This window comes from Aptenodytes patagonicus, chromosome 2 (genome assembly GCF_965638725.1).
Source record: "Aptenodytes patagonicus chromosome 2, bAptPat1.pri.cur, whole genome shotgun sequence".
Lineage (NCBI taxonomy): Eukaryota > Metazoa > Chordata > Aves > Sphenisciformes > Spheniscidae > Aptenodytes > Aptenodytes patagonicus.
This window is the reverse complement of record NC_134950.1, coordinates 21,132,629-21,160,416: the sequence shown is the minus strand read 5'-3', so window position 1 is coordinate 21,160,416 and position 27,788 is coordinate 21,132,629. Positions and strand designations below refer to the sequence as shown.

Sequence of the window (27,788 nt, the reverse complement as noted above, 5' to 3'; positions counted from 1 at the left end):
GAAGGAGAGGGTTCTGGAATGAAGCTGAGGCTGGGAAGAGAGAGAGGGTTTTTCTCCCTAAGTGTATAAATATTTGTCTTTTTTGTTTGTTTCCCAATATGTGAATCATTAATTAAATATTTATGCTAAATGACAATAAATTAAGTATCCCCAAATTGAGGCTGTTTTGCCTGCAAAAGTATTTGGTAAGTGATTTCCCTGTCTTTATTTCTACCCACAAGTTTTCTCATTCTCATTCTTCCTATTTTCCCTCGTGTTCCACTGGGGACAGAGGGAGCGAGCAGCTGGGTGGGTGCTTGGCTGCCAGGTGGGATCAACTGCCACAGCAATCTACATCTTTGCAGTTCTTCACACTTGCTTTCCCAGTATTTGTTACTGTCTGCCATTACAAAAAGTCAATTTTCAGTGGATTTTTCCACATCAATCTTCCTTACACCTATACACTCTATAATACCTGCAATTAAGATGCATTTCCTTCCTAAATGTTTTTTACTGTTTCCAAGTATTTTAAACATAATAAAAATAATTTACTGATGCAACATACCAGCATGTGTTGGTGCTTCACTATACCTTTAAGTTATATTTCAGACTCGCAGGGAAAAAGTGACACTCAAAATACTTTGTTTCCAGTGATGCTCCATTTGAAATCGGCTTACCTCCTTTTGCTCTTAAAAAAATAAAATGTGACACTGACTGGAAGGGGAAATATCTAAAACGTCACAGAATTAGGAGGTTTGTGTTGAAATTTGTATGATTTTTTAAAATGTTAAATCTATCTTGACAAGGAATACACATAGAAATGAGCAATTTTTCTGTTGAAAAGTGAAACTGTGATGATTATTTTTACAGTGATAAGATTCTAACCTCAAGCTACTTCTTTTTGCAGAGATAATTTGTCATCTTCAATTGCCAGTGGTGTCTGTGCAGGTAGCCCTTTTTACTTATGCAGAATTTATTTAAAGTTTGGGTCTAAATTTGACCTTTGCTCACAGTTAGCCCTGTCAATGGTATGTGAATTGTGACAAGAAGTCTAATAGGATTTTGAGGGAAGGATGTTATTTCAACAGTTATGAATTTTCCCTTGTGAAATGCATTAAGCTGGGGGTGCCTTCAGCCTCTCTTGCTCATCCCAACAGGTTCTTGTACAGCCCTAAGGATCCAGGATGAATGCAGCAGGAAAAAACTTAGGAATTACACAAAACAGGAAAGAATTTTTCAGATTAAATAGTGCTCTAGTGTGGAATATTGCCACTGTGGGATACACAGTGAACACTGGGCTCCCAGGAATGAAGTAGCAAGAAAACCAAAATATTACACTTATTTTTCTCTCACAGTAGCCATACGTTTCAAATTACTCTTAAACTGGTATAATAGCTTCTGGAAGAGCCCAGATGTGTCGTGGAGAATGGAAAATGCTGTAGGTGCCAAAGCTGCTAAGTCTTGAAATGCAAAGATACCAGAATAGGCCTGTTTGTTGCAGGTTTTTATTGAGAGGAGGTAAAACTTACTTTTATGCTACTTTAACTCTCAAGATATGAAGGCTAGAGAGTTAACAGAAGCTGATAAAATTAAGGTTCTCATTTGTTTTTTCTATCTAGTATCTCTGAAAAATAGCCAGAAGATGAAAAATTTGTTCAGTTCTGAGAATATGCCCCATCATGTGTTGCCTTTACTGCCTTTATTATAAATGGCTGGAATGGAGTCTTGCTTTGTGTCTCTGTTTGCAAACGGAAAGCCAGACTGTATTTTAAAGCAGTCCACTTGCTTACTTCATATTAGGTGCAGGAAAGTCTAAATATATGTATCTATTCAGTATTTATAGCCTTTTCAATGTTCAGAGTTCTCAGAGTCCCTCAAGAGATGGAAAGGAGCTCTAGGACAGTTTCCACTGAAGTCAAAATTACTGTGGCTTTTGCTAAACCAGGATGTTTTCTCCCAGACTAATCACTTTACTGCAGTATTTGTTGTGGTTTGCATTAGAATTAATGAAAATAATATATATAGCAAAAGCAAATCTCGCACTGTGGTAATTGTTAAAGAAAATGGGAAGTATTTGTTATTAGCTTCTAAAAATAAGAAATTCAGGCTTTTCCAATCTTTTCTGGAGTCCAGTCTGTCTCTGGACTCTTAATGCCTAGTTTCTGTTAGCTGTATAACTCTTGCCAGTTTCTAGTCCAGTGACAAACTGTCAACTGAATACAATCTTTTTCACTTACTCATATGTGAGAACCACCAGCTTTTGGGCTTGTGTAAGAAATTTTGAAAAGAATGCATTTGTCTTTCCCTAACTTTAAAAAGGCAAAATCCAGAGAAATTATATTTAGAGGGGATGGGTAAAGAGAAAAAAAGTCTGTATTTGTTAGAAAGGGAGGAACATACTTTCTTGATTTTTTATTCTACCATGTGTAATCATCCTATAAAAAAGGAAAAACTGAAAAAGTTGTGTTCAGTGCCACTAGGATCGTCATTTTATTAGTATGGCTATGTATTTTTTCCACGTCCTGAAGGTAAGATATACCACACAGTCCTGATCCACTGAAATGGAAGGAAACAGATAGACTGACTTTGAATCAGGTCAAGCATTCAGTAAAGAGATTATTCTCAAATGCCTGTAAATGCACTTTTTAGCTGAGTTGTTTATGAAGATGAGGCAAGCCTTTTCTGAGAGGGAATTTCACATTGCACCTTCTAGGTACTCGACCCCAGGGACTGGAGAGGCTGTCAGGGATTATGGAGACTTTAGGAAGAATATGAGCAGAGGTCTTCACTTCTATCAAAAAATATTCCAACCAGCTGTAGCTTGGACAATGTGATGCAACTATCACTTTACCTTTTTTTGAGAACATTATATATTAGTTGAATCAGTATCCATTTTGAAGGCCATGTGTGCATTCATTGTAACTGTTTAGTTGTATTCCTTAATGGCTTTTGGTTTTCTACACTTAAATGTGTTCTGTGTTTTGATCTATATTACTGTGTTTGCCACAGTAATGTATTGCTCTATATTTTTTGTTTAAACTACAAAAAGATAAGAAAGTATATTAAGGAATTCTTTTAAAACTTAACTTTCTATTCATTAGCAATGAAGAAACCATATTTAGATTACCTGGCTATATTTTTCATTATTATGCATTTCTCAAGAAGGGAGTTCATAAGACTTTAATAGAGTTAAATATGGTCACTAGTAATTACTATAAACAGTCACAGTAAAGTCCATCCTGCGTAACTCTGTGCTCAGTTGCCCTAGGCTCCTTTTATAGTCCCCAGAGAGAGAAAGAATCATCTCCAGGGAGTGATTCAGCCCTCCTGAGACCAGAATTGCAATCTGGAGACCTCTTTTTTCCATAAATGTGAGGTCTGTAGGATGATATTTCCAGTTTCAGTTAGGCAGGATGAATCCAGACCTATTTATGTAATACAGAGATTTCTCTCTTAGGTAGTTTGAGCTTATAAGATACATTTCTTTTGGTTTTCAGAAGAAATGATGCCTGTCGGGGGTTCGTGGAGTGTGCACGCCATGAACAGAGACAGTGCTGGCTGCTGCTGTTTGAGCAGCAGGTAAAGGAGCATGCATTGTACCACCTCTTTCCCAACCTACGTTATGGGTCTTGTCCCAGTCAGTAATGAGAGGAGGGCAGTTATGCTCTGATACACTGAAGACCATGATGGGCAGTGGCATATTCTTACATGTCTGATCACCTGCAGGTCAGCAGGATAAAGCAGCCCTACAGTAGTGTAATTAAGCCGATTAGATGGTAGACAAAGATCTTCCTTGCTCTTCTGGTAGGTTCCCTTAAATCTCTTCCAACAGAGTTGTTTCTGTGAAAAGCCACTGTTCCCTCCACTGATGAATATAGTTGACGTTTTAAGCTTCTGCCTGGGTGCTGTGCTAATAGGCTGCCAGGTCCAGTTCTGGTTTGTGTTGCTGGTTCATTTGGAATGGAGTAAATTGGGAGGCAAGCTGTCAATACATGCCATGGAGAGGAAGGCTTTGCCATAGTAAAGCAGCAGAATGAGAAGAAAAACATCTTTGTCTGGATATATTATAAATTGTTGCCCTTTCTTTTATCTGAGCCTTCTCCAAATTTTTCTTTAAGAAATGTTCCTGTTCTGACATTAACGATTCCCTGTTTCTGTGGGAAAGTGAATTCCTGCAAGATTCTTCTAGATTGTCAGATAGAAAAGACGTGATGAGTGCTGTAATGTCAGTCTGAGCCCTCCATGCAGCCCACCACTGCAGGCAGAATTCGTCCATGTCCACATGATGTTCTCTGACTGCTGATTATGCAACATTATGATGACAGGACATAAAAATGTTCCCGCAGAGAGAACAGAGGTTCACAAAAAATTTCATCAGTTCAGAGTTTTTTCTAAAGCATCCCTAAAATAGCATTAGTACATTGTAAAACTAAAGTTCTTGCAAACTTTTTTTCACAGTCTGCTGGAAAATGAAAATGGAAAGAGAAATAATGCGATAAAATAAATGAGATGCAAGAATAGGAAGAACAAAGACAAAAGTTATGAAGAAGTAAGATGTAGGATATGTAGGAAGAAAAAAGACAGAGGCTAAAGAAAGTGATAATGCACAGAAGCCAAAATGTATTATTCATTGAGGACCAGTACAATTTTTGTGATCACTTAAAACTTGTGCAAAAAATCAAGAGCAACTTTAAAAAGAAGAAGCAAAGAAAAAATTTAGTGGAAAAACCCATGGAAAATGTGAGGTCAAAAGGATTAATTTCACATAACCTTACATACAACTGCATATAGCTTCTGCTCACACTTGAGTGGAGTATAGAAGTCTTATGTTCCCATGATGTAAAGGCGTAGCATTAACTGTTTTGAGAATTTACAGTACATGTCAGATAATGTTCTTCACCAAAAGTATATCTTCTGTCAACTAACTGGCCTGGGAGAATGTGCAGAGGGCAGAGTGGACCAGTTAGCCTAAAGGAAATCCAAAGTTTGCCCATTGCAGACAGATGTGTCCTTAATATGCAAATGTTAGATTTAAATTTAGAATTGTGAAATCTTTAGAGTTCTTCTAAATAACGTGACTAGCTAGCGAGGAACACAGTATACCTGGTGGTGCCGTAGAATGAATGGCCACATCACCCTCCACATATTACAAGATGGTGAATAAATAAATAACCATCAGTTGTCAGAGCTTTCCTCAGCTAATATTTCATTTTATCCCTCAGTTTACAAAGGCGGGTATTTTATTACTTGCCCTACTTTGCTTCTCCACTATGGAAGAGTTATGAGCAGTAGATATATGGTGTTATAGACAGTCCTTTACACAAATTCAGTGAGAGGCTGACAAAATGTTTGTTTTCATTTTAGAAAGTTAAATGTTAACATTCCTACCTATGGCCAAGCTTTATTTCTCTGGCATAGCTCTACCAGGTACCAGGACCCCACTGCCTGGAAGCAATGGGCCTGATTCTCATTCTCCTCAGTAGGCAATACGGTGAATAGATAAAGGGATGTTAAACCAGTTGGTATAGGGCTCAGGTAGGGCTCAGGTAGGGCTTAAAATCTTGAAGTCTATGAATTTGCCTCCAGTTACATATAAGTCTTGTATTCCTGTCAGAGTGGAGTAGTGAGGTTGTCATGGACATTTCCGTGTGCCCGTAGAGTCCAGCCTTGATCAGAGCAGGTCATGGTGGCAGGAGGAATGTGCCACCATCTCTGCTAGCACCTGCTGGTTTTAGTGTGCCTACAGAAATGCAAGCCTCGGTTCCAGCCTCAGGAGTGTAGTGCTGGATCAGGAAAATTTTACACTGGTACAAGAATTTGGCCTTAATGTATGTTGGGTCAAATTAGATTGTATCCTGAACTGAGTGAAAGTGGTCTTCATGTCATCATCCCTTACTTGCACCAAAGGAACCTCTAATGAGTTTGCAAGCATACTTCCGCTTTTTTTTGCCACATCAGGACCTTAGTTTCTGGATTTTCCTAGCACCTTTCTTTATTGCTTTAAGTCATGGTTTCTTAAACAGCTTATTTAAGATGGGAGATGGCTGCTGTAATTTAGGACTAATTCTTTTACAGCCATCTTTAGAAAAAGAAATAAAAAGTTAGCATAAAAATAGTGATGCTTTTTTTAACGTTTTTCCTTTGCACTAAAGGTTTGGAAAATATATCAACTGAGGTACATGACTTGAGGTATATTTAGGCCTTAACCACTGCCAGTCAGGCTTTGCTGATCTAGAATACTTGTTGTCCTGCAAGGCACAAGAGGATGCATAGGTACTGTACATGCGAGGAAAGCAACTATTTATACATAATAGATGTACATCAACCATCATAGGGAAAAGGATGTGTATACTTCTGTGGTATCCCTGTCCACTCAAAGGAATGAAAGGTCAGATCTTCTCAGAGGCTTTTGAGGATGGAGTGTTAGCAGGGTATCACTCCTACCTTTCCTCAGGAGCAGTGGTGGAAGCTGCAGAGATTTCATAGTACCTGAATCCTCCTCCACGCTGCCATGCATGTTCCCCTTTTGGCTGATTCCTACTTGTCCTTTTTGAGGGGGGTGTTCTGGGGAGCTGGAGGTGGGGATACAGGTTCCTCTGGTGTACACAGATACCACTTCTAGCTAACAAAGAAGTTAGCTGAGGTGAAGCAATGAGCACTGGGAATGAGATACGGCCCTGAGGAAGGAGGGATCAGCTTGGGTCACACTGTAGGGTCTTCCTTTCTGGATCCATGGAGTAAACAGGCTCGAGGCTTGGGTATACCAAGATACCTTTCAGCTGTGGGTGGTTTCCATGACATGAAGCTTTAGAGGACACTCTAAGGAGCTGGTGCTGTTTTGGGAAGCTGTGGGTCAAGTATGAGGCTGTGAACGCAGGAAGAGAGAAGGTTAAAGAACAGCGGCAGGATATACAGGCTTTGTGAAAATGGCTGTGCAGAGACAGTGGCAGCTTCTCTGTAGTGCTGATTTACTAATAAATATACTTGTCACAACTCAGCTTTGTTACAAATGTGGCTTGGCGGGGAGCGAGGGGGGGCCTGGTCTTCCAAAGGAAGCTCAGGAACCGTATGCCCGTGTACCACATGCCAGCCTCCATCTCTGCGTCCTGCACTCCCAGCTCAATTTGCGTTAGTTAGATAGACCACACATTCCATGGCTAGGGGTCTTTATTTAATGTCATAGTTTTATGGCAATAGAATTGAATTTGTCGTGTCAGCCATTAGACTTCAGTCAGAGAGAGACAGTGTTTTTTGTAATTGCTGTGGATGTCACTGTGGCTCAGTGGCCCGGTTAACTGCCTTCACCTTGCGTGGCTGGTGGCTTCTGTTTTGTCCTTAGTTTTCTCCCTTTGTATTTGATGGTGATTATGATTGTGGAAGATGAATGGCACTGGCAGATGCCATAAGTGTGCAGTGCAGACAGGTTTTGCACAGGAACCCTCCTGCGCTCTGCCTGGTTTATTTCTGATTTTCAGGAGCCCTGCTACGTTAGCCCAGAAGCCTGCCCAGCATGCTGCGCCACACAGATGGAGGCGTGAGCAACTGCCTGGTAAAGATGGGGGTGAAGTCATTCACTCTGTTTATGAACAAACCAAACTTGAATCCCAAAGTTTGGAAGTTAATACTGGATTATACATCTTGGATGCTGAAATCAGACTCCTCATTCAATGCAAAAATTTAAAATGAAATATTACTTAGCTTTGGTTCTGAGCACTAAGTAGCTCTAATTTCAGTAGGTGTTTCTGTGTGTTCAGTGCTTTTGAACATCAGGATGTTCCTCTAAATAGGAATATGGTTGTTTCACTGTGAGCTCCTGTGCACAGTGCAATTCATGGCCTGAAATAATAATTCCATTTTATTGCTCAGCATCTGATTGCATTGCCTTTCAAAGCAGAGAAATCTGCTGAAGAGAAATGGGAGACAACTTGTACTTTTTCAGTGGTCTGATTCTAAACATTCCTCCTGAATGCACAGGAAACATGTCAATGTAAATAGTGAGAGAAGAAATATCGTACTTCACTGTGTAGCTACTTTTTATCTACTGAAGTTGGAAAATACCTACTGAGCTGGTATACTTGACAAAACTTTGCTTTCCGAAGCACTGTGGATACAGTGTGTACACTCATTTTCCTGATAGGTTGATGCTAAAACTGTTGCTAAGACAAAATTAATGAGGGTGCCCATGCCATGAATATCACAGCTCATCCCTTTTCCTCTTATTTGCTTATTTGTGCTTCTTAACTTTTAAAATACTATCTAATTTCCTAGCACACAAGTTCCTGCAGCTGGAACATCTGGAATTGAGCACAGTGGGCTCACTGCATGTTTCAGAGAAAGGTGTTCCACCCACTTGGTGGGCGTAGGGGAGTAGGGAGATGTTGTGAAGGATTAGTGGCAAGCATGGAGATGTGAACCTGTAGCTTTTCAGCTGGGACGATTCTGACCAGTGAACCAACAAGTTCCCTAGTGGGAAGCTGAGTTTAAGCACTGCCTAAATTACTGGAGAGAGGTGATTGCTTATCAGTTTGCTGATGTATCTGCATTTGTCAGTAAATTTTACAGAGAATGGAAATTCTTCTGCTCCACATTTCTAGACATTAATTTCTGCCTGAGTGTATTCTTTCAGTCATGACCATGTGTTTTAATATCTATACCCTCCTGTACCTTTTACATTATGAGGGAACAAGAGAAATTGCAATGAGACCTTTTTCCTAGAGAGGACACCAAGCAATTTAGTGTTGGGTTGGCAGGTGGTGCTGAACATATAGCTTCTTAAAAAATACCAAGCTGAAAAAATTATAGCATGATTGGTGTAATCTTTTTTTTTAAAATAGATATTTCTTATTTGGGTACTTTTTTTGTAAAGTCCTTTGTGTAATACAAAGAAGGATGTTAGCAACCCACTTACTTTAGGAAATGAGCCTTTCTAATGATGCACTTCTGTTTCATAAATTGCAAGGAGGAGAAATTTGATTTGACGGATTTTGAGGTGAAAGTGAAGAACAGCAATGGACAGGGCCTGTATTAGTTATAAGGCTGTCCATGTATTCTCCTTGAAAGGACAGGAAGAAAGAAACCGTTAGAGAGGAACAAAACTGCATTAATAATCTTTTATAATAGCATAGATGTTAACACCATGGGCTGCATAATGTGTTTTGGTTTGTTTTGAAGGTGAACTTAATGATCAGTGCTGTTTTAGTAAAGGAAAATGGTGAAACCTAAGGTCATCGGTGATATCAGTTCCTAAATTTACATTCCACCTTTTAAAAGTCTATTGAAATACGATATATGTCCCTTAGATGCCATTTCTAGAAGGAAAATTTAGACTAAGAGTCAGCCTGTTCCCAGCTGAAACCTTTACTTCAAGATGCAGGTAAGAGGCCAAAACGATTAAAATCATCACTGAATTTTACTGTTATGGCCTTTGGAACATTAATTTTATTACAGGAGCTGTGAATCAAATAGAAACATAAATGCCCTCTGTCTTTTTTTTGTGTGTGTGTGAAGCTTTGTTTTAAAAGGCAGTTGTCACAAGGATGGGCCACTCTTACATGATGTTAAACATAACAAGTTTAGGTGTTGTCAATGACACATCATTTTATGGAGTAAATAACCAAATTAGTTCATACTTTTATATTCCGTCTTCCCGTAAATGACAGCTAAATGGGAATAAATTGCCTATCTGTTTCCAAATGTCACTTTTAGCCACCTGCTTTCTGAACTTCAGAGATGCTCACTAACAGCCCTGGTATTGCTTTGCCTCCCTGTGCTATTTATAGTTAATGTCAATGAAAGAAGTTGTTTATTTCTTAAACTGGTTTTCTTCTGGGAAATTAGGGATGCATGCCTCCCTTCAGAATTGACCTTCAATGTTTCTAACCTCCTATGATCAGAAAAAGAGACATATTGCAGTTCCCCAGTTTCCAACAGGATTAAAACCCTATTGTTCTCTGAAACTGCAAAGTGTGATTCGTGGAGTCTATAAGGCAGTGATCTCTTTTGCAATTTTTTTTCAAACTGCAGTTTCGCAAGCCTGTTATTGCTGATAAGTTTTGTGGCTCACTATCTTCTCACATCTCATGTGTCAAGCTGGCTCCATGAGCTAGCTAGCACACTCAACAACTGCTGGTGAAAATGAAAAGCATGAAAAATAAAATGACTTGCAGAAGAGCTGGAGAATTCCTATTTATGTGATTGCCCTGGATGAGTCACTGAAGTAGAAGTGAGATGGCTTGTGGTGAGGGAAGGCGACTGGCTCCCAGAGTTGTCATTCCAGCCTGTCCCATGTGGCCTATTTTGTAGGAGGGACAGAAGATGCGATGAGGGGTAGGGAAAAGCAGTTACTTAAGGTGTTCCTCCTCCACAGAGTATCTAGGCGTAAAAGAAAACAAAACCAAACCCTTGATGTAGTTCCTTGACAAGCTTAACAGCTTTGGTGAGGGGAGGTGGCTACGGCACCACCTACGGCTACGGTGGCCTCTTTGACAGTCTTGGTTCACAGGGTAGAGGAAGGTCAAGAGACTTACACACGGAGAAGGAAATGTTCAGCCTTCTTTTTAATTAATTTCAGATCTGAATTGATACCCATTCCTAAAACATACAGTTTTATAGCAAGCAGGCATTTTAGATCATAGCACCGATTAAACACTCTCCTGATTTGGCAGTTGTGAAGGCATCAGTAGTTCTGGAGTGACAAGAGGTAAACTCTGATCACAAGAGACAGGCACTGACCTGAGAGATGGCTGACGTCAGTGTCACGGCAAGTCACTTAGGAAATAGATTGCTTTTGCCAAGGCTTCCTGGGGTTGGAGCGACTCCGCAAAGAAATGATTTTTGAAAGGTGCTGTCATTTCTTAATGCAGGCCTTGTTTTGCTGAGTACAGGAATATGTTAAAAACAGCTTTTCCTTTTGGTCTATGGTATCTGAAAGTACCCACAGTTTCTGAATGGAGTGGGCTTTTTGCTTTAAGACTGGAGACAGCACCCTGACTGACAAAGGTGCTTCTAACTTTATGCCTTGGTTTTAAAGTGCTCTCATTTTCTCATAAGCAGGCTAATGAGTAAAAATAATCCAGTTGGCTTATAAAGACACGTGCACTTTATTACATTAACAGTGGGGATAGCTTTTGTTTTAAAGCCATTTGTGGGGAAAAAAACAACAACAACAAAAATTTGGGGAAATAGGCAATGATCATGTAAGATGCTACATGCGGCCAGGTGTCTGTGTTGACCTCTTTGGGGATCTGGAGAGCCCAGGGGTATGTCTGTGGTGAGGGGCTTGCGGGACTGATATATTTCAGTGAGCATTGGTCCAGCATCAAGCACAGCATCTTCCAGGCTGAACTCATGGGGATGTTTCTTTGGATCCACCCTTAGGAAATCTGGGGAGGGAAGTGGGAGGAGTGAGAGGTCATTGCCTTATTAATTGTGTGTCTTGTATTCTGTTGCTGTACAACTGTCGTTCACTTTTAGGATGTCCCTGTATAATTGTAAATCTTTAAAATGGCAATGGAAAGTCTGTCCCATACAGACATGTTTTTCTCTGTCCTAAGTTTTCAGGTAGCCTGAATAACATGGTCATACACCAGAAACTAAAGCATACAGGCATCAATAATCTCTTACTTTTTATGTGTGTGTATAACACCTCAGTCTCCAGAAAGATTTAATGTGTCCATTTGGTCTTGCTTTGCCCTCCATGCTGATGGCACCCTGTTTCTCTTTTCCTCCCATTGCTCCAGCAGAACAAAGCAGATGCAGGTGGGGGTACTTTAATATGGACTATCAGGGGTGCAACCAGAAAAACCCTCCTAGAGGAAAAAGAGCAGCCCTAAGTCTCAAGAGAGACTAAATGGGTATCCATGTCCTACAGTTCATTGCCTCCCAAGAGAAGGAATAAAAAAGGGAGGGGGGAAAGGAAGAGGGTAGAGGAGGAACTGAGGATGCAGAAGGCATGGGACTCCCAGAACGGACCTTCGGGGTGGGAGAAGAGTGTGCTAGAGCAAGAGGGAGAGAAGTTGAAATGACAAGGCAGGGATGGCCCAGCTCTGTAGGGCACATCTTTCATGATAGAGTCCTGCCCTCCTGAGTGAAGACCTCTGTTGGGGGGGTGATAATTTCAAACTGCTGCCAGGATAAAGGCCTAAGAAACAAAAAGGAGGTGATTTCCTATCGGAGTGTTGTGTGCAGCCGGTTTAAATGGATTTTGTAGCCATTATTTGTATTCCTGATTGAAATGCACAGGCTACTACATTTGCAGTAGTTCTCCTGACATTTCTGCTCTTGGAAGCTTTCCAAAATCAGATTGCTTATATTATTTCTCCATCCATCTTTTCTTCTTTAAAAAAAAAAAAATGCCTCCCGCAGAGAGGAGTCCATGTGAAAATAGTATTGAAGTGGCTTAGCTCAGTTCCATGAATTTTCTTATCTGATTTTTTCTTATGTGCTCCTTTAGTCCTGTAATCATGGAGGAAGTGGAGCAATATGAATGGAGAAATATTAGAGAGAAACAAGGAGATTAAGATGGGGGGGATCTTCAGAGTAGTGCCGCCCACTTGATGGGAGGGGGAGGAGGAGGAGGAATCAGAAGGCAGCTAAGCATGGGAAGCAGGAGACTTGCTGTGGTTTTACTGGGTCGGCCAGATGAAAGACACCACTTACTGTCTGCTAAGCTTAATTTCAAATCCAGAATTGTGGGTGATTTGTATGGATGTGAAGATAGGCAGATGAAAAGAGCTGTAGTGAGTTAATATTGTCTTTGTTTGGAAACTTTTTAGGCATTTAGTGATAGGAAGAAGTGATAATCAGCAGGACTGTTGGTTTTTGCAATTCTGCAGTGCTCTGACAAAGCTGGAAGCAGCACCTTGAATTTTTAGGTTTGTCACCCTTAGTGAGACAGAGTTTTATCAATGACATTTCTCTGAGCAGTGGTGAGTCACTAAATAATCTGTTCCTCTGTGCGAGTGGTGAACTAAAGCGCTGATGAATAAATGAGAATATCAACTGTAAGAAGGTAGCAATATGGATAAAGTGCTTCCTGTCAGTCTCCTGTGAGAAGAAGAATGCGCAAATGAGTCTCAAAGGACAGTCAGTCCAGCTCCCCTAATGACTAGTGAACAAAACGAGAGGAGAAAGTCAAGTCTTCTTTGGACCAACATGGCTGTCTACAAATCTAGCCTCAAATATCTACCATCAGTAAAAAGTTTAAAATCTTAACATTTGACTGATGATCTCATCCACAGTACAATTGCGAACTTCATCTTAAAGCTTTGAAAACCCTTTCTCTGAAAATCTTGGAAGCGTTATTTGTGGACGAAGAAGCCTCTCAGGCTTACGAGGGGTCGTGCGATGCATTTGAACACATGCATGCAAAAGTGTCTTGGCGTAAAATTGATTTGTGTTCTCTCATTCCTCGCAGCCATTCAAAAAGACACTGAATTTGCCTTCTAATGTCTTGAAGATCTCAATTATACATTTAATTGTTACCCAGAAGGCATCTTTGGCAGGGGGGGTACAGTGAAAATATGGCTATTTTAAAATGCAAAGGCATTTTAGTTAAAAAGAAGGAAATAAAGAAAGAAATCATATCATCAGATGGCAGTGGGAGCTATGTGGGAATTCTGCTTTTGGTTAGATCTTTCCCAGGTATTGTAACTACAGAACTTGAATAAGAAGTTCTCAAGCCTCTTTTTTTTTTTTTTTTTTTTTAAATTAATCTCTGCTAGAAGCTGTAGTTTAAAGAAATCTGTACTGGCACTGTAGCAGATTTAGAAGATCAGAGTTACAGTGAAGGAAACCCACAGAAGTAGTGATTTGCTGTGTTACAATTTTCTCTTAAGGCACTGCTGCAGTTTCCCAGTCATTAAAATTCTGCTGCTGCTGTTTGAGTAGTGGGAAATCCTGAAATGGCTGAACAAAATGCAGTGAACATTTCTTTATGCTTTTAAAATATATTAAATATAATGCTGGGAATAAAAAATAGTCTTGTGAAAGCAAGTTTAGCAGATTCCAGGTTCAGCTGGCAGCTGACCTGATCACACAAAGATTATTGGTAAATGAAACTGCTCTTTATTTCCTTTAGGACAGTGTTGTGCAGCTAGGGCAAGTACATGTTTCTGCAGCTTGCTGTGCTCAAGAGTCTCAGCCTTGATTTTATAACAGACCAGCTGACCAAAATACTTGTAATTTGCGGATGCTGATTATCAAGCAAGGGTTTTAACTCTTGGCATTATCCTCAATGCAAAGTTTTCCTTCTCTGGGTATGGACAGTGGTGCCTTTTGTCTCCATGCAGTTGTGCAGCTCTCACCTTTGCTCACAGGACTAGAGCCAGATGGAGTTCTGTGCCTAAGTGTGTGAAGACCTTGATCTGGTGGGCATCTTCAGTAGCTGCTTAATGGACTGGCAGCAACGCCTCACAAAAACACAGTGTCTGGTACTTTGTTTTAAAAGGTGCTGGGAGAGGTCATTCACTGGGGCCAGAGATCAATTTTTGGTGTGAACAGTGCATTGAACCTTGGCCATATTACATAGAGGCAGACCCTTCTCCTCCCCCAAAAAAGGCACGCAGGCAGATTTTTGATACCCAAGTCCAGAAGCGCCTCCTTGAAGGTCCTTGTAATACAGATGGCTGATCTGAACAGATTCAACTTTGTAACTTACAACTTTACAAGCTCCCTCTCGATTTTAGGTTTTTCTCTGTTTGGTGCTTCCCTGCCCTGTTGAAATTATTTGTGTTGGGAGGAGTTTAAGCCTGATTAGACCATAGAGGAGATGCAGCCAATGCAACTTGGCTCCCCAGTACAAGACATGGACTTGTTAGAGCGGGTCCAGAGGAGGGCCATGAAAATGGTCAGAGGGCTGAAACACTTCTCCTATGAAGAAAAGCTGAGAGAGTTGGGGTTGTTCAGCCTGGAGAAGAGAAGGCTTCAGGAAGACTTTATTGGAGCCTTTCAATATACAAAGGAGGCTTATAAGAAAGATGTGGACAAACTTTTTAGTATGGCCTGTTGTGATAGGACAAGGGGTAATGGTTTTAAACTAAAAGAGCATAAATTTAGATTGGACATATGGAAGAAATTTTTTATGATGAGGATGGTGAGACACTGGACCAGGTTGCCCAGAGAAGTTGTGGATGCCCCATCCCTGGAAGTGTTCAAGGTCAGGTTGGACGGGAATTTAAGCAATCTGATTTAATGAAAGATGTCCCTGCCCATGGCAGGGGGGTTGGAATGAGATGATCTTAAAAGGTCCCTTCCAACCCAAACCATTATATGATTCTATGATTCTATGATTTTGTCCATTTACTTTCTTGAAGTAAAATGTGTCAGCCATTCTGAATTCCTGATTGCACAATGTCGTTTTAATTTGACTTTGTTTCAGTGAATTCGCTTTTGATTTGTTTTGGCAATATTTTGCCTTAGCTCCTTTTTATTCCATTATACACATTTTACAGAAAATGTCTTCTTTTGATTTCCTTCTCTAAAAGTTTACTCCACTTGTAAATGAATCAAATGAGAATTACCAGATCTTTTTTGCCAAGTGGCCTATGTTTGAATGGATAAAAGATGAGATTGGTCAATGCAGGGATTAAAAAAAGATCTATTTTTGTGGATTGCAGAGATTCTTGTATGGCTGCTGAGCCAGTAGCATTGTGTCTTTTGGTTTTCCTTGCTGAGACAACTGGAAGATAAAATAGATCTGTTGTCTTGGCCTAACTTGCCTCCGATCAAAGATAGCTTTAAATTGTTTTGATGGGACTGTTTTCCCTTAGAAAAGTGCAGACTGATCTAAGTAGGACTGTGTTTCCAGGTTTAAAAAGTGTATGCTTTCCTACAAAAGTATGCAAGAATTGTTTGGCTTTCTTATTCCAATTATCTCCATATTGTAAATCACTATTATTTTACCTATTTACTATTTAGCATAAGCAGAATCAAAATGATGTCATCAAAATGATTTGTCTTTTTACTTCATCATAACAGCATCCTGAAATGATCTGTGATCATTCTGTTCCTTCTCTGCTCTGCCTGTCCTTCCACTTCCTTCCCACACTCTCTTTTTCTTTAAAGCTTTATTGCTCATTATTTAAAAATGTACATATATAGGGCTATATTATGGGATGGAGATTTTGGTTCCTGAATAGTTTTTTTTTCCTTTTCACATCTTGTAATTGATTTTCACATGGTGAGATTTAAAATGACACCGGCCCTATCAGCTTTTTACTAAGTTACATAACTTCTTGGTTTCTCAGCACTCTGTAAAGATGAAATGCATCTTTCATCTGCAGCACAGATGAAGACGTCAGTTCTCATACATAAAATACCATGTCTACCCTTTCTCCACCTGTATGTTACATGTCCGGTATTTTTTATAGGAGCAGATGACTAATTCCTACCACATTAACTTTAAAAGCCTTATATTCTCAGAATATGTGTACTTTTATGAGTTACTGAATTCCAAGTCGATTTTCTTCTGCAGTATATACTGCAGAATAAATGGAATGGAAGGTCAAGGAACTCTGTATTTTGTTCACATAAATTATGAGTACTACAGTGTTCTAAATTTGTCATTTGGACACCCAATTATCTTGGAAAAGCTGTGGAACTGACTGCAGGAGGGCACTGTAATGATCAATACCAAGGCAGACACTGGACTGGTGCATGTAATTCATATTTCTGTCTGATTTTAGGTATCTCCAAATGAATCTTTTGTGTTGCTCTAAAATATTTCTATAAAAATACAAACCCAGCATTAATCTTACAGCCAAAATAAGTCAGTTCAATCTGGACTTCATTTACCAAAACCATGCATTTTTCTAGAGGAAAGTATCATTTTACACAAAATTTGGGAAGCATAAGAATTGCCTAATCCAAAGCTTGACTTCATCTGGGTTGTGACTTTGGTGGAAAGTTTATTTTTTAAGCCTAAACCATTCTGAAAGTGGAAATCTTGACTACATGAAAGACTGGAGCTTTCAAGGGCTGTGCTGAAGGAGCTGGGCACAGGTATTTATGCTGCCGGGACTTCAAGGAGAGGACCCTGCCTGGCACACAGAGCTGGAGCAGAGCCATTTGTACACCACTGCAACAGGCAGGAGCACGGGGTGACTGCTGGCCCTTTCCCGTCTGTGCTCGATGAACACAGGTGCCAAGCAGTGCCTGAGTCCAGTTTGGATGGGCAGGAGAGTGAGGAAGTCTACTGCCTTTTCCCTTTCTGTTCTTTCGAGTTTGCTGTAAAGACTTACACAGGTTTTAACAGGTGTTTTTTTGCAGGCTACTAATACAGCAAGAAGTTAGCCCCAACTTTACTGGGATCTGAACTGAGTGCACATAAATGCAGAGGGGTATTGCAGAGCATGGAGAGAATAGGATACGGTCTCTTCATTTTTTCTGTTGATTTATGCTCCTAAATTCTTCCCCTTCCTCATGTTTTTCACATGTGAGTGAGAGGTTTTATCTTTCTGTTCATAAGAGCAATTAGCAGGGCTTAGCCATAATATTTTGATTTCCTAATAGTTACTTTTCACAGAAGATTAGCCAAGGAAAAAAACACACATTGTGAGATTAGTTAAATACATCTTGAAATCCTGCCAATACTTCCTGAAAAGAAAATGTGATTTACTGATTCTTATTTTGCATTTAGACGAAAAGCCTCTGATTTATTTGGTAGGACTTCTAAAATCTTGACAGTTTTATTGCATGCATCTAAAAGCAGCTTCCATGTTTTAGCTTGTATGCTGTTTTCTTACAAATTCTGATGAGGTGGTTGTTTAACAGTTCTGCCTTGGAGCTGAGCTCTAGTTAGGAAGCTAAATGCATAAATGTTTCCAAACTCACTTGCCTCATTTAACATGCTGTGGCCTCATTTGTCTTCTGGGCTCTGGTTTTGATCACTTCCAGCTGTGTTTAAATCTCTCCTTGGCTTCTCTTTTTAATACTGCCTTTTTCATACTCCTCATCTCCTGTTAAGCTGCCTGTGGAGGCTTATGTCTGATCATGGGGATCTTAACCTGGCAATGCCAGACCAGTCTTGCGGTGCTCTTTATTCTGGACTAAGGGGGAAAAAAGCCTCATTGCGCTTTGGAAATCCACGGTATAGTGCTTTTTGATTAGATTCTTCTTTAAATAATGTCTTTTACTATGATGCCTATAGATTGCTAGTGTCTGGTAGTGGGTGTAGCTGCAGTGCTTATAGCAATTCTGCTTTCTGGGCTTATTGATTTAAAAATAATAAAAAAAACCCTGCAGGGCAGCTGTGTTCCACAATCGCTTGTTTCTATGTTTCTCCAGTTCTATTTTGTGTCATTGTGAGTGGAAAAAAATGTAGGAAAAGATTGTTGCTTGTCACAGGCATAAATCTAAATGCTGATTCAAGGGAAAGGTCATTCTTTTCCGCTGGTGAGGACATGTCTTTACTTCAGCATGAAGCTGAATTACGGTTTTAGGTTGTCTTCTTGAACCTTAGTATCATCATGTGCTGCCTGTAAGTCCCACCTGCAGAAGGAAAAATAGAAATAAGTGGTGGCAAGGCTCTTCATAGCATATCCGGGCGCGAGCTGCAGCCCAAGCAGCAGAGGCTGACAGCCATTACTGCCACCACAGAAGCATAGGTGGCTGCCCGGGAGTGCTGCTAGTCTTCCCCTGCCTTCCCGCTTTTCCTTTTTCTCCCCCAGTGTCTCCCCCCCATCTGCATCTGAAAGGTTAAGAAGATACCCGATCTGTGGATAAAACTTAATGATCTCTTTCATACTGTTGCAACATCACTGCAGCGTTTGTGAGGACTACCCTTCTTGGCATCTTCACTTAACTTCTTGCTGGCAGTGCATTCCTCCCTGCTTGATCCATCAAGGTTGTACTGGTAACTGTCCCTAAAGGTCAGGCAGCCCATCCATAAATCTCTGAGAAAAAAAGGAGTAGAACACCTGTGTTTACTGCAGTGTGTGGAGCCAGGAGCTGTGGTCCCAAAGATCCTCCTCATGCCCATGACAGTCATTACTTAAGACACAACGACTCAAACACCGCTGGCCCAAGAGAGTTCATTCAAGCATAGGAACACAGATGCAAGATGCATCCTGAAAGAAAGTGAGGAAAAAGCTGAGTGGAATCGCCTTGCTTTGGTATTATGCACGAATGTCTTGCTTACCAGGAGCTGAGCCTTAAGGTGAGGATCTGAACAGGCTTGTACCATCCTAGGCACTTACCTGCCCCTCAGGCGTCAACTACTTTGTGTTTATTAATGCAATTTCTCACAAGGCTTCTAGGTGCTCTGCAACATAAATAAAGAGGTTTGCTCTTTAAGTGTTTTTACTGTGTAGTGGCTTGGTAGATAACTCTACAGAAGGATGCTAGCTGTCTCCTCTTGAATCTCAACACGTACATGTGCCTACTGAGACAACTGGTGCTTGGTGAGCTGTGACCCGCCTCCACAACTAGTTCAGGAAATATCGCCATACTAGGATGCTGGAAAGAGTCCAGGTACCTTAAGTCCTGCAAATCTGATCTTTATTTTTACTATTAACATTCAAATTGACAGCTAGGGATTTACATTGCACATGTTAAAAAAAAAAAAAGTTGGACAGTATCTGTTGATAAGCTGTGCTGTGTATTAGTGGTCACCATCTTCCCAGGATGGAGACAGCTGAGCCATCCTGCTGCTGGTCTCAGCATCAGGGAGGGAGCTAAGGATGCCGCTGAATCAGGGCCACTGCTGGGAAGCTGGGAGAGACTCAGAAGTACACAGCTGGCTTATTAAAGACTGAGCAGTAACACCCTTCTTCATGCTGCTCTCTGTTTTAATTTAATTGACTGGCAACACCTGTCAGAAGAAAGTTCAGCTTCTGAGAAAATACTGATAAACTTGATAACTGCAGTACTTGATGTCAAGGTGGGTTTATTAAACTCCCAACTTAAAAATGAAGCCTTCAGTCTGTACCTAACAAAACAAACTTTGCTGTATTTTAAAAAACTTTTTCAATATTTATTGATGTCATTACTATGGATATAAAATAAAAGAGTCTCTTCCTTTCTTAGGCAATTTCCTTACCTAATGTTAAAGTTTTTCTATGTGGTGTAGAAACAGGGTATATATTTTTATGATAGGAAAGATTGAAAAATATCTTGTTATTTAAATATTTTAAAATGCGTACATCTTTTTAAACATACACTTTTTTAGAGTCCTACATCTTTATATAAATCTGAACTATGTAAGTACTGGACTACATATTTATTTTGTCTGTCACAATTGTAAGTGGAACGCCCACCCTGTCTGCTTGAAGCTCAGGGCATATGGATGCCTGTGCTACCCCCAGCAGCCCGCAGTCCTGACACTGTGCACAGACATGGCGTTCAGGGCACTTGCTGCCTTGTCCAGCAGGAGATCTGGTGGTGGCAACATTTTGTGTAGTCCAGAAGTGCCTTACATTCAGTAAATGGGAGAAATCAAAATGAATGGTGGCACTTTTATTAAAGACAGATATTTTAAAATAGTGGAAATCTGCTGTCTAAATCTCCAGAGGCTTCCAGCAGCCAGCGATATGCTTTGATCATTGGGTCATCGAAGCACAGTGGCTCGATAACGGGAGCAGAAAACAAGATTACAGGGGAGAACCTGAAAGGACCCAGGACTAAGTCATCTTAACAGGCAAGAGGAAATCTCATTTGTAAGGAAACTTGAAAAGATAAATTGGCTGTCATGATTCTTCGTTTAAAATGAAAGCTAAGATGAGGAGAAAACTGCACTGATGGGAATGAAGAGAGCCTTCATGGCCCTGATGACGTTCATAGGCATTGTCCATTGCAAGCCAATATCCAAATAAAAAATATATGCTTAGTGTAGGATAGATACCAGCAGTGCCTCCTGCTTACAGCTCTGCAGACCTAGAATTTACTGAAAGTGGGAATTTTCATTGTGATCACATCACATTTATTTTCTGTCCCCACAGTTAGGCGATGTTGAAATTACTGTTGAAATCTCAAACAGTGTCATAATATAAAAAACTTTCATGTTCTTGAAGTGTTTTCTTTTTCCTTTTTTACCGTATCTTGTTGCCCCCAGAATACGTTTGTTTGGGTTCAGGTTGAACATAATCTCTGTGCTTGCCTGAGCCACTTCATTCTCTCTTGGGGACACTAATGTCCTGGTTCTCGCTCCTGCGGCTCCTGCAGCTCCTGTGTCTTCTGCGGCTCCTGTTGCTCTGTCCAACAGAACTTCACCTGGTGCACGGTCCCTTCTGTGACCAAGGAGGTGTATCTTCAGTGCTTGTGGGCTGTGCTTGGAGCGTGAAGATGTAAAGAAATGTCTTTACAACCTTTACACTCTTGTGGGCACAAAGTGAAAAGTTGTTAAAAATGTTCCTCCCACTACCACAGAACTGAGAAACAAAATAGTTGTGTGGGGTTTCCATTTGTTTTTAAATAAGTAGGCACTATTTCACAACCTATCTGTTCAGATGTATGTTTCTCCTTTATATATAGATTCTCTTAGTACAACCTGTTATTAATCAGCTTATCAAGTGGCATTGCTTACTTTTTGGGATGACGAGACATGAAAACATATATGCTCGAGATAGCATTTCCTCAATAGGTGCAATTAACAGAATTCCCATTTTTTAATTGCATCTGATGGGACCTTAACAAGGCTCTGGATCTCTATCTAGCGTGTGGCTGCAGCATCCGGGTGAATAGAGTAGGGGCTGGCACCCCCAGTCAGCCCTCTGGGCTGTTGTTGGAGCTCTGCTGGTAGCTGCTTTGCCACGTTACTGACCTCGGGTGAAAAGAGAAAGCTGGTCGGGGTTAGCTGGAGCTGAATACTTAGAGCAGGAGGGTCTCCTGCCAGAAGGGTAGGAGGATAATTTTGCCTTGTTTAAGTACAAAATATTCCTGGATCTTTGAAGATGTTTCTCTCCCATCTGGTATAAGCTTGGCTAACCTGATTTATGAATCAGAAATGCAAAAAAGAACAAGACAAGCACTTTTTCAAACCTGCATGGCTAGTGCCCAGTGAAACTCCCTCAAGGAAAAGTAGCTTGGATGAACTTGTTTTCAGTGGAGGGTGTGGTGTATATATCAAATAATAGTCAAAAAAGCCAACCAATATAAAGCTAATGTTATACAATCTATACGTTTTCTGCACATTTCATTAAAATGCTAAAATTATACTTACTATTCAAAATGCTTGAGTTATGCATGAGTTGAAAGGCAAAAACTCAATTCTTCTTTGGCTATGATGATGAAAGATTTCTCATTTTGCCTAGTTTCTAACTTGCCTTTGACAAGTTAGGTGCTTCCACAGAGATTTATCCGATATTATTATATCTGATTATATCCAATATTATTATATCCTGCAGAGCACTCTGAGAACCAATTTATGTTCCTAGCAAGGAGAAATGCTAGATGTTTTAGTCTCCTCAAGGAACAGCTTCTGTCTCTGTCTTCACTGTAATGAGAGTCTGCCCTTTGTGAGTTGGTGCTAATTGCTTCATTTTATGACAGTTGCTTTTTGTCCTGTGAGGACTTATAGAAGAACATATTATGCACACATTGCAAATCTATGTAATCTTTGTTTCAAGGCTAACCTATATTGCAAAGGTATGAAGACACAGTATTTGTACAAATCGGATAACTTAGTTGCCTGTTTGGCGTACAGTTTAAGTTGCTAGCCTTTGTCCAGTCTTGTCATTGACCTGTTTTCAATGAAGACAGGTGGGTGCCTCCAAAGACTTCTAGGTATTAGATATTTTTTCAGTCCTAACATCTGTGTAATGTGCTGTGCCTGGTTCTTAGAAAAGTGAAACAGCAATAATGGCTTTCACAGTGCAGCCCCATAGCGCCCATGCCTGGTGGGAAGCAGATAGCTTTGCCCAAAGGGCGCTTTGAACCTCAGTCTGAGGGTGAGTCTTGTGGCTCTAGGAAGGAGGAGGGGAGGGTCCGTTTGGGAAGGAGCATAAGGAGAGTTTGGATGATCACCTGTGAGATTTGTGTCTTCTGCCCTGGATTGACCCCCCCCTCCCCAGCCCCATGGTCTGGTGGCAGGTCGCAGAGCGCGGTCTTTGCACTCTCCACAGTGTGTCCTAATGCTCAGACTAAGGACGGAGGCTCTCTTGCTTGCTGCAGCTCTGATCCTGGGACTGGCATTCGCGGCTGCCAAGCAGCACTGTGTAACATGACAGTGGCATGCCATGGTGTGACAGGGCAGGCTGCCCAGCTGTAGGAGGAAGGCCAGACCGGGAGGTCCCCACTTGCTTGGAGGCTTTCCAGCTGATGAGCTGTTGCACAAAGAGATGCTCCTGGGTGGATCTCACTCACTGTTTATTCTCTATTCCCCTTTTACAAAATACCTTTACAACTCACTGACTTTTCAGTGATGAGATCAGAATGTCTTATCCCATGTATGTCTTGTGGAATAAAGATAATAATGATGTATAAATTGGGTTTATATTTTGAAAGAAGTCTTTAAGTTGTTTCACTGTGTACATTTCAAGTTGTATGAGCTACTGGGCAAGGCAGAAGAATGTGCAGATTTGCATTTCCGTATCTTAAGACAGGCATATCCACAGCATGTTCTTCAAACCTGAGCAGCGGTTGCCTGCTGTGCTGATGCTTATTTGTTGAGATGGTGGAGCTAGAACACACAAATCTCTGCTACTGTAAGAGCATTGAAACTTCCAACCTCCTCTGCCGTCTCTTTGAGAAGTTAAAAGGCCCTTTTGCTTCCAAATTTGCCTACATAAATGTATGCGTGTTATGATTGCGTATACTGTAGCAATCTCAGGAACATTAAGTGCCCAGGGATACTGCAGCTGACTTGTAAACAACTCGGAAAACAGTCAGGCCTAGGGTTGGAATCAGAAATGTAAATGCAATTGCCTACATTAAAGGCTATGGATAAAACAGCTTTGTTGATGTATAAATTACTTGCAGTCAGCACAGAAAATAATTGATATTATAACAAAATTAATTATATGGAAAAATGCTACAAGTTTATATGGCTTCACTGTACGTGAGGTATTCCATATATCTCAGGGTATGCCATGCAGCTCCCAGACCACCGGCTACACCTGCCTTTGAAAACTCTGAATTCAGTGTTTGGGAGAGAGAAGATGGTAATACAGGATGTGGTCCGGCATAATACAGGATGTGTGAAAATCTCACAGTAATTTTCAGGGGAATAGGATCTGGGTGCTGGTTGCATAGCCAATAATAAGGAGATTTCAGAAATAGCTCCTTCTAATCAGGTGAAGTAAAGACTTTCCTTAGTGATACAACCTTAAACTAGTTTGGACAGTTTGAACCCATCCTTATAAATAAAGTTGCATTAGATATAATGCTACAGCATTAATGAGACAAATAAGAATGAAATAGAAATTATTGTCTCTTTAAAACCATTTTGCAAAATTTTTCTGTGCTGAATATGACAGAGCTGGAAATTTCAAGACCCATGCAAATTGCACTAAAGTAGACTTGCATAAAGCATTGGAAGAGCTTTTGTGAAAATGGAACTAGTGGGAGTTATTTAAATAACAGTATAGCAGCTATTAACACGATAGCAAGATTCAAAATAGTAATTTACTTTACCCATCTCTTCTAAAACATGTCCAGAATCAAGATAACTGTCAGCAAATAGTACAGCATTGCAACCCACTCTCTCAAAATCCTGAAAGAAAAGATCAAGAAATTCTCATCCCTGACAAAACACACACCCTAGTTGCAGAGCATATTACTTCCACCATGTAAAGCAGCTGTAAAATATTATACAGCCATGGCGAAGCCATATGATCTTGAGCTCTTAATCCTTGCAAAAGCTTAGGCAGGAAAAAAGAATGAATTGTATATGCTGAGATACATTATGTATTTAGTGTGACTGCTGCCATCTTCCTCTCCATCATCATCATCACCTCCCTCCCCACTTCTGCCATGCCTCATCCTCCTGGGAATGTTCATCTCCAGGCCTATCTGTTGTGTGTAGAGCACTTTGACTCCTTTGCCTGCAGACTCACTGATGCTTCTCTCCCAGGCAGTGAGAATGCCTTGTCACGCTTGAACCACAAGTGGATTCTGGATTCTCCCGCTTGGAGTTCATGGATGTAACCTGGCAGCAACCAATCTATATGTCTTCTGTAAATGGTCCTCCAAGGGTTTACCTGTAGCAGTGCTGTCATGCTCCCAGGAATAATCACAAGGTTTGTGTTCATTTTCCTAAGTCTTTATTCGGTGATGTGCCCTTGAAACACACGAGGCGCCAGTGTTGTCTGTAGAGTTTTGTTAAGAGGGTGTGGGTTGCCTATTCCACACATCACAAAACCAATTTTTCAATCAGTTGGATACTCCTCATCTTTTCCGCTGAAGCCTGGTGGAAACTTCTGTTTTGGCATTGTCTTTTTTTACAGAATGAGGGGTGGTGGCAGTTTTCCTGCATGTGCTGGGACCACTTTCATAAGGATGGCTGGGAAGCGGAGAGAGGGTGGTTTTGGTTTGCTTTCTGGTACTCTGACAATTAACAACTGTTGTGTCTTTAATTCGCACAGTAATTTTTGATAGTGTGTGTAAAGGAACAAAAAAGAGTGTTTTATATGCTTGCTCTACGTGCTCAAATACATATGCTGGGGGGTATAGAGTTGAATGATGTTGAAATGCCGCTATTTTTTTGCCCATAGCTTTTGTGCCAGCACTGTTTTCTTTCCTGAAGCTAGGCTGAATGTTGTTGTTGATACATACCTGCCACTTTGAATTGCTTTTTGGGCTGTGTAGGTGTGAATTCATTCCTAATCCTTTCATAACACCACCCGTGTGAAGGTCGTCTTGTTCTTGTTCTCTGCCATCAGATGATCTCATAAGCTGCTTACATTATCAGAAAACTCTGCTGCATGGTCAACACAAAAAGTAACAGTTTGAAGGGCTTTTCTGTGGGTTTTTTTATTTGTTTACTGACAAACATCTACTTCAACGGTGTCCTATTTTCTAGCTGCTTTGTGGTGGCTGGTTTTGTTTCCCTCTGCAATTCATAATGACCAATTCAGGTTTGAATTGCAAGTATGTTGCACTCGGTTGTGTGTAGTACTTCGGTGGTAGTGGATACTTAGGGATAACAGGAGAGACAGAGCATGTATTGAGTGGCTCTTTCCCTGTGAAACCCCTCCACCTTCCAGCAATCCTTGGCTCAAGGAATTGGTGAGCTGAAGGACCTGCATGCTTCACAGCCCCTAATGGATGTTTTCTGCCTGACTCGTGTCATTCATTTTTGTACCGAGCGATAGTCCTAGCCTGCACAATTATTTCCATCATGCAATTATATACCATTCAAAGAAGTACTTCTTTGTGTTTATTTCAAACCTGCTGCTTGCCTTCATTTGGTGCTTCTTAAATCTCCCATGGTGAAAAACCATTTGCCACTCCCCTTTCCCATGGCTGATGGCTGTAGAGGTCCTTGCGCTGGTCCCCTGCCAGCAGCTCTTTCCTGAAGTCTGTTTCGTCTCACCCCATGAGGAACCGACTCATCGTCATCACGGGTGTTTTTGTCTGTATCAGTCTAATCCTACTATCTTCTTTTTTGGGAGGGGATGGCCAGAGCTGCAGGTGGTATTCAAGAGCATTAAACAAAAGATTTTCCAGCAGCCCTCCATGACGTTGCCTCACGCTGCAAGTGTGCAGGAGCCTCAGGCAGTAAATGGAGCCTGACTACAGACAGCAAGCTTTTTACCCGATCCCTCTGAATTGCCACAGCAGCCAAAAAATGCAGGCCATGTGCAAATGCAGATTTGTGTGGAGGCTGGCAGGGACAGTGTGTCCACAGGGGAATAAAGTAACTGGTTTTGGGGCTAGTCTGTGCAGACGCTGCGGGGTTAGGCCTTCTCCTGTGTTTAAGTTGTCAGACCTTTGCAGTGCTGCGTTGAAAACAGAAGAAGATTACTTTTTTTTCCAGAATCAGGTAAATCCTGGTTGTCGACATCAGTTTAAATCACATTCTTGCTACAAAGAAATCAAATTCATAACCAGCTCTTCTGAGCATTCAAAAATACTAAATGCATCCCTGAAGAATAAGCATCACTCTTCAAATGAATGATTTTGCTTCTCCTATTAACTGTGTAGTAAAATCTGCGATAGTCACAAGGGGCATAGGGAGTTTTTTTGTGTTCAGTAGATAAGAATGAGCTAGGCTTTCCTCCAAATCTTTGTTGCAGTAAGGGATTTTTACTTAGAAATTCACAAAGACTGAATTGTACAGATTCCCAGCCCCTGGGACGCGTCATACGTTTGTTTGTTTCCACCATAAATGGTTTAGATGCTTTTTTTCCCCTTTTCTTTCAGACTCGACTGCCAGCCATGCTTGTTTTAGGTGCTTTCAAGATCTGTTTAGAGAATAATGCCTTATTTTTTTTTCATGCTGCTTTACAAAAATTCAGTTTGCAATTATAACATGAAAAAGTGCATGGATTGTATTAGGAATGGAATAGGTTTGTGATATTGAATGCCAGGGATGAAATCCTAATGCTCTTAAAATCTATAGCAGACTTCCCAGGGAATTCACTAGCCCCAGGATTTCAGGACTTCCCATATGTAGGGACCGCCCAGAGCACGTGGTGGTCGATATCCAAACACCTGACCACCCCACCACATTTTCTTTTTGACGGAAATGGTAAGAATCTGTTCAAAGTGACCCATTCCTGAGAGGTGCTGCTGGGGAGCGCAGGGTGCCAGCTGGTCAGGAGGAGGTAAAAGCTGGAGCCATCTGTTAGGCTGTTTCTAAGATGCAGTAGAAAACTTTGCAGTTGTATGCAGAGGATGGAAAGAGAAATAAAGCGCAAGTTCAGAAGCTAGTCAGT

The 27,788-nt window shown here is 40.8% G+C and overlaps 1 protein-coding gene across 5 annotated transcripts in view; it reads left to right on the top strand.

The window, feature by feature from the left end:
- Positions 1–27,788, top strand: part of OXR1 (oxidation resistance 1) — a 305,203-nt gene that overhangs the window by 127,909 nt on the left and 149,506 nt on the right. For 3 of the 5 annotated variants that reach the window (XM_076329242.1, XM_076329240.1, XM_076329238.1), the window contains exon 2: positions 24,983–25,148. The exons of 1 other annotated variant lie outside the window; for it this stretch is intronic. In XM_076329242.1, coding sequence (XP_076185357.1) covers positions 25,090–25,148 — 59 coding nt within the window. In that variant the 5' untranslated portion in view covers positions 24,983–25,089. The remainder of the gene's footprint in view (positions 1–24,982; positions 25,149–27,788) is intronic. One more of the 5 variants, XM_076329239.1, reaches the window with a different exon arrangement.